An 8,044-nucleotide genomic window follows, 5' to 3' on the forward strand; every position below is an offset into this window, starting at 1 on the left:
TTTGCACTATTTCTTGATTTCTATTTTTCCTTTAATTTACTGTATTTTCAATTATGATGGGAAGAGTTAAAATAGTTTTTATGATATTTGAATCTGCTCAACATACATGGCCTTGATTCAACGGACTTGACTGAAGAATACGTACTGCCATCTTCTTTTGTTTTGAAACATGAAGTTATTATAGACAATGAAAATTGGTTAGCTTGCTTTTTGGATAAACAAAACAAATTAACAATCTTAAAATGATACATAAAATAAAACATATTAAAAACCCTTTATACATCAATATTATGCGCATATGAGTATATTACAATATATATATATATAGATACATAATAATTAATACTCACAAATCGCCATCTTTCTCACCATCCATCCTCTAAAAGCAGCCTGAAAGAATATATTTAATTATTAATCTTTTATAAGTCAAAATTTTATAACAATACTTAATTTATATCAGAAGATGTCAGGGGATGCGGTCAATATTTTCACACTATTTATGTATCCATATTGTTAGCTATTTTCTTATTTTCTAATCATTCTATATATCCTTTTAATCATTGGTTGTTATCTTTTTTTTTGTTCTTAGCCCTAATAAAAGCTTGAAATTCTGGCCAAAACATTGGCACTATTAAATAAGTTTTTACTTATTTGTGTTCGACACTGACAACACCCCAACCATTGTCTTCTTATATATATTATCTCCAGTCAACAATCTTCTCATCATTACTTAATTTATATACATGTCTATATAAGTAATATCTTAGTTTACTTAATTAGGGACTCACTCATTAATTCAGGTTCCTGGCTTGTTCTTTGCTCATTTATTATTATTTTAATATCATTATTATTTTATTTATAATTATTCTTTCAAGACATTTATTTAATCTCTATTTTTTTTTAAACGTATTTTTCAAAAATTTTTACTCTTACCATTGTTACTTATTTTTTATTCTTATCATTGTTTTATTCAAATTTATTTTATATTGATACTATTATACGTCTTCCTTACTTTTATTTATATGTAATTTCTTATCACTTTATTTTTACATAATATTTATCCCAGCTTAAATTGCCTTATTGTATCTTATTGTTGTAATATTCTCAGTTTTTTTTTTGTATCTTTTTAGCCCTGATGAAGCCCTGCAAAGTGGGGCGAAACATCGGAAAATAAATAGTTGTAAACTATTTTTTATATATGTATATATAGTTGACCGTAAAAATTGATACATAAGAAGATGGTCAGGGTTGCTGTCAAACTGCTAGCTGTTCAACCGTTTGCTTTGAACAGCCCTGATGAAGCCCTGAAAAGTGGGGCAAAACGTCAGAAAATAAATAGTTGTAAACTATTTTTGTTTCTCTTTTGACCGCAACCCTGACCATCTTCTTATATATGTAAACTATTTTTGTTTCTCTTTTCACCGCAACCCTGACCATCTTCTAATATATAATTTTTTACGGTCAACTATATATACATATATACATTCAAAAAATTGTTGATTAAAAGAAATAAGTTGTTCAGATAGAAAAAAATTTCAAGGCATTCCCAATTTTTTTTTTTTTATAGAATATAGATTCAATCAATAATTGAAGAATGTAGAGGAAAAACAGACTAACTTATCTTTTATAAAATTTCCTTTATATCCATACACTTTGTTCAAATTCTTTTTTCATCATAAAGTTGTGAGGGAATAATTTTGAATGAAGCTCTAGGTGCCAAACCTTTCTTTTGTACAGACAAAAACTGACTTAACTAGCAATTGGTATAAAGAGTGAAAGCTTTTCACTTCTTTAAATTAGTATTGTAATAAGGACACTCCACGAGGTTCAAATAATTGCATGTAATTCCAAAATTTCCAATGTAGACAAAAATTAAGTTGAAATTGCTTATTTGAATTTTAAGTTAACATTATTCTCATTAGTTGTCTAATTTAAATCTAATGAAAAAATAAGCAATATTACAATAAAGTAAGTAAATTTATTAAATTATATAGGTACAAATTGCTAGTAATAAGAGTAAAATATAAAACAAGTTTAAGTAATGTGGTTACTTCGTTATTATGTTCCTTTACTGGTAGGGGTCAGAAAGTTGATCTGTTTTCCCCAGTTCTGCTCTCAGCAAGCCACACTTTTTTCAACACAGTTTTGAGCTAAAAAGTCTGTTTTTCCCTATTTTTATTTCACTAACCTGTTCACCATAAAAATCTATAATAATTGACTATCACAAATGGCAGATAATCTAAAACATAGATAGACTTTTAGAGTAGGGAGTATAGAGAAAGTACATTCCAAAATGTACACTTCACAATGGGAGAGCTAGAGTATGTGGAGACTTATGGGTCACAATTAACCGTCACAAAATTTACTAATACCATCCTATGTCAGCCTTTAGAGATATTCACTGATTTGCTGTTTTAACAGAATTTTCAATGATTGATCGAAATTTACACACTTACAATTAGAAGTTACTGAGGGATATAAGAAATACTTTCTTACCATGTTTACTTTTTTGAGATCAGTTCCACTCCATCTATTTTTCAGGATTATATTGACAATTTTTAGAAAAATATGGAAGGAAGGTATAGTATTGAAGATCAAAGGAACTTTGTTATACCTGGTGAAGGTAAAAATCAAGAGGTGCCATACTCATCACCCCAGAACAAGATATGGTAATCTCTCCTTTACACAGGAGGAAGAATTGTGTAATAAAGTTAACATACCTAGTCAATATAGAACAGCTGGTGAGTGTGAAGGTCAATAAAGTCAGTTTCAGTTTGGTGTTTCTTTAACATGGACAGAGTAATTTTATAGATATATTCAAACAAATTATATCATAAGAGTATAATTGTTATAAATTTGATTTTTCTTAAAACTATTAACAAATGCTTATCAACTATTTTAATCACATAAACTAGTTAATAAAAATTTGTTAAAAGTTACAAGAAAATGTTGTGAAATTTAGGGAGGGTTTTGTAAATAAAAATAAAGAGTATATGTTTCCGTTAATAGATGCCAGGCCCCACTGTCCTCAGGACAAAGGAAGGCTAAGCTATCCCATGTCCGAAGCAGAGTCGCCATCTAATGTTTTATTTACAAACCAAATAACTAAACCTATTTTCTTCAACAGAAAAACAATGTGAGAGAAATCAAATTTAAAACAATTATACTCCAAATATAATAAATCCTGATCTAAATAAGTAGAAAACAATATCCCCACACTAGACAACTAAAAATATACTTTAAGTTGCAATAATTGTAAATTTGATAAAATTATATTCCAATCACTGATTGTTGTTATTTCTATTCATTTGAATAGTTAATAAATTGATACTATTATAACATCAACATAAATATATCTTTGTATTGAAAAAAAAAAAATGATTACCTGAATCTTAGTGCAAATGGAATTTGCTTGAGTTGGTGTTAGATTATACTTTTTCAGTATTTTGGATGTTACATAAGAAACATCATGATAGTTGATCTTACATGAATCTATAACATTTTGTATTCAAATATTATGAACAGTTATTTATTAATAAATTTAATAGAATCAAGTGTAGGTTTTATACATATAGATTACCTTTTCTGTCAATTAAATCCTTAAATTGTTTTCTCGCCATGTGTCCTCTGACCAGAGCCTATGAAAGAAAAGCTTTAAGACAAACTGGATAAAGTTTACTTGTAATAATATAGTTTAACACATATGAACATAGTACAAACTAATAATGACCAAGGAAACATGATATAATTATAAATTTCCATAAAAATGGGAAAAAAGGGTAGAAATTAACAGAAAATCTATCAAATTAACAATAAAAGAGGACCACATTTTTTATAAAAATCAAAAAATAAATTTCCAATTTTTTTGACTTAATGTTTTTTTGATCCAAACTAATTTAAATTGTGAAAACTGATTTTCGTTTAATCTAAATCTTTCAATTAAACAGATTAAAGTAAAAAATATCTGGTGTGTTTACTCAAACCACTTTGACTACTAAACCTGATATAGTGTTCCTTGCTGTATTTTCTGTAATTTTGGACCCATAAAGATTTTTTTAAATTTATTTTAGTTTGTCTTATTTGACACTTTAGTTATCATTCCAAGTAGCATTTGGAATGTTTCAGATTTATAGATTTTAAATTATTTGAAAAATTAATGAACCAAAAGTGAATGGGTTTCAATGAGAAACTAAGTAAAATATTTTTAAATATGGGCACAAACCTCAATACGTAAATTCTACGGATCTGATTACAATTTTTTTTTTCTAGAGAATTTTATTATTTTTCAAAAAAATATATAAATGATTTATCATAAAATGTGTACTATTTGATTAGTGAAGAAATGTTTTTTTTTTTTGCTTTGTACTTTTTTTTGTACAAAATATATACTTTTTGAGTTATGAGGAAATAAATTTTTCTTTTCTTCAAAGCTTATTTTTCTACTTTTTTTACATATTGAATACATTTATGTTAGTTAATGATTAATTATAATGGCAAGAATTTATAATTTGATGAAATAAAATGTAACAGAAATTAAACAAGTGGTCTAACAGTAGGAATTAGATTTGAAAATGGACAAAAATTAGTACCATACGTCATCCAATGAAGAAATAAAAGATATATAGAGTTTTAAAGATGTTTGATTGCTCCCTGAGAACTCCTGCAACTTGAAAAGTTGGTATATAAAAGATTATATTATGTAAAGATAGTTAATTATTATTTTATTTTATTTGTAATTTAAATTAATGCTTATGACCACGAAGGACTATAGTAAAATAAAAGGAATACAAAATCACCTGCAATTTTGATGCTGCAGCATCTGCTTGATCTGATGTTAGTCCTAAATCATAGAGCATCTGTGTTTTTTTTGCAGCAGTGCTAATAGTCTTGTCAACTTCTGGTACCACACCTGATACATTATTTCTAATTTAAATTTTCAGAATGCAGAATATAATAAAATGAAAAAAATACTTTGTTTCAGAAAATAAGATCCATAAATTAATTAATCTTTAATGTGGTAGCATTAAGAACAGGATTAGGATGTATGGATTTATTACATTCTGAAGTTCGGTGGGAAAGAGGATATAATTCCAAAGGTCAGTATCTGTTGTTTCTGGAACACATGGAAGATGTGAAATACATAGAGTAGTTCAAAGACCGAATAGAAGATAAATACGTGAATGGCATATGGTCCAGGTGCGGTCAAAAAAACTCAAAATAGTAAATGATTATACTATTTGAATTTTTTTGACCGCACCCGGACCATATTCCATTCATCTATACACACGGTCAATCAATAATCCTCCAAAAGATAAATACATTTTCTGAGACAGAAATGAATTTTGAAAATATGGTTTTCTAAAGAAAAAGCAGAGGCAGACCAATCCAGTATAAAAACTGGTTACATGAAACCACTTGGAAGGTCCAAAGACAAATCTAAAGTTCATTAAGTTTGCAATTTATATCGCACTGAATCTTCCTTCTTTAATCAATTTTGAATTTAAGAGTAATAATATTAGTGACAAGGAATTAATAATTGACTCTTAATGGTATAAAATCATCATCTTTCAGAGAAATATGAAACTCCCCTTCATCTCGCCATCTCTCCCTACCTCAGCAGAGTTTTCGTGGACACCCAACAGGTTTTAAATGGACCTCTAACTACCAATTCCCCTACTAAATACTGACTTTGATTATTCAAAAGTAGTAAATTTATTATTAATTATACAAATATATCTGTTTTCCTACTAAGTAGAAGTACTACTAAGTAAGTAGGATATAAGACTCCCCCTCCCCACAGATTTTTATTTACCCTAAAAATGTTGAACATTCAGGGTTGTGGACAGCCTGGTATAAAGTTATTGAATTACTTTCATAATATAATCCATGGCTGTAAACATAGATCTGACATTCATCAAATTATGTTAATAAGTTATCTTTCGGTATGTAAGTCATTGTGTAAAATTTTGTTGTTAATGTACCATAGTGTTTGTGTTAGTAGTCTTAATGTCTTGGATAAGAAGGTTGTAACCTTAAAGATGTACGTTTGCTTATGTTGTGGACTTTAGGTAGAGTTTTATAAATAAACTCAACAAGAGTATGTTTACTAATGGATGCCACGACAGACTCTCCTAGAACAAAGCAGTACGCCTGTTGCTTTGTTCTCAGCAGTATCATAGTGTCGCCATCTACTATTTTATTTACAAACCAAAATTATAATACATATTTTCTACAACAGTTTATTTAATGGGATAAAGTCTAATGGCTGAGAAACAGATATGAGAAGCACCTTTTCTTGGCTTAAATGAATTGCATATCTATACAAATAGATCCTAAAGGCCATTATAGGCATGTGAATTGAGATGTCACCTAAGCAACCTCAAATCTGCAGTAGCAACTCTTCATTTCCAGCCTGGGGAATTGTCTTTTATTTTATGGCAGCCCCACAAAATGAAAACTCGACTATCCCTCTCTAGATAGAATTATCTCCTCCGTAAGTCAGAAATGACTAAGTAGGAGGTAAAACAATCAAAAATATCTAGAATCTTTTCAGTCTTCTCATGGTATTCTCTGCCATCAGAGATGTAGTCATTTTTTCTATAAATGTTTTGGGATGTCCGTTTAATATATTATGGAACTGTTTGCAGCCCATATGGGTTCATTAACTGTTGTATGAATAAGTCATTGTATAAAGCTTGTTAACATATCAGGGTATTTCTGTAATTACTCTTAAGATCTTGAAATGAAAAGCTTGTAATGATTTAGAAATATGTTTAATTTGGTTTAAAATTTAACATTATTGTAAACTTATTTTGATATTTTTTGTAATATGCTATTATATTTGATATAAATTAATTATAACTTTAAAATAAATAAATTTTAATCATAATCAAACATTTTCTGTTGAAGAAAGACCTATTGTTAGAAAAGCAGATTTTACCTTTAGCAACTCTTTTTATTCTCATCAGTGAATCAAGGTACTTATATATAAACTTTTCTATTTGCATTGGTTTGTGCCTCAGAACCTACATCAATAAACATCAAATTAATGCACTCACAAGTGCTAACAGTATCCACTTCAACATGTATAATCATAATTATATCTTCGCATATATATTTAGCAATTATTTTATTCTTTGCTCTTTTGAAGTAAAGAATGCTCTCTGTAAAAATAAATCAGTAGAGTAAATTATACCATCCTCTCAAACAGTATCAAAGCATCTTTTTTAAAAATATTATGTAAACTTATTAAGCAGACATGGGATTTAGAAAAAAAATGACATTGTAAGAAGATAGTCTGGATGGCAGTCAAAATAGGTATAAAATAGAAGAAAAAACTATTGTTAACCAATGTATCACCCCACTTTGCAAAGCTTCATCAGGGCTAAGTGAAACCAAGATACAACAATTGTAAGAAGTGATAGAACATTAGAATGAATAAGGGAAAAAAATGTTTAAATAAAAATAATAAGCTTGAGTTAAAGAAGTATATATTTTACTTCTTTAACTCAATATATATATATTACTTCTTTAACTCAAGCTTATTATTTTTATATGTATATAGATAGATAGGAAACTAATTACTAATAAATACAGCCAGGAGTGATAGAATTATAAATAAAGAGTAATAAATTGAAGAACAATACTTTATTTCATAAATAATACTTTAGTTCATAAATATACATACTTATCAAAGTGTAAGTTGTAAGCACATTGATGAAGTAAATGTGGCAAAGGTAAAGTACAGTAACAACTAAAAAGGAAAATTAAGAATAATAAAAATAACAGATAAATTAGAAGGGGTATACCTGATCCTGATGAAAAAAGGTTTAAAACTGAAAAGTTAGGCAGGAAGTGAGAGTCAGGCAAAGGTTCAAAAAAATGGGCTTCCGCCATTGTGGGGGAGCTAATTTTGGGGGAGCTGAGCTATATATGACAATATATTGTAATAATTTTAAAAATATTAAAAATAAAAATAAAATGAATCTTTACTCGATTTATAACTTTCTTCAAATATAAGAGATACTTGGGTTCTAATTTAAGA

At 28.0% G+C, this 8,044-nt stretch overlaps 1 protein-coding gene across 1 annotated transcript in view; it reads right to left on the minus strand.

The window, feature by feature from the left end:
- Window positions 1-8,044, minus strand: part of LOC112211750 (probable inactive protein kinase DDB_G0270444) — a gene marked incomplete at its 3' end in the record, with an annotated part of 43,886 nt that overhangs the window by 17,512 nt on the left and 18,330 nt on the right. Inside the window, 5 exon segments of the mRNA XM_067051213.1 lie at window positions 351-390; window positions 3,386-3,492; window positions 3,581-3,638; window positions 4,797-4,909; window positions 6,941-7,025. Coding sequence (XP_066907314.1) covers window positions 351-390; window positions 3,386-3,492; window positions 3,581-3,638; window positions 4,797-4,909; window positions 6,941-7,025 — 403 coding nt within the window.

This window comes from Halyomorpha halys, unplaced genomic scaffold (assembly GCF_000696795.3).
Source record: "Halyomorpha halys isolate HHAL.00 unplaced genomic scaffold, Hhal_1.1 Scaffold45.1, whole genome shotgun sequence".
NCBI classification, from domain to species: domain Eukaryota; kingdom Metazoa; phylum Arthropoda; class Insecta; order Hemiptera; family Pentatomidae; genus Halyomorpha; species Halyomorpha halys.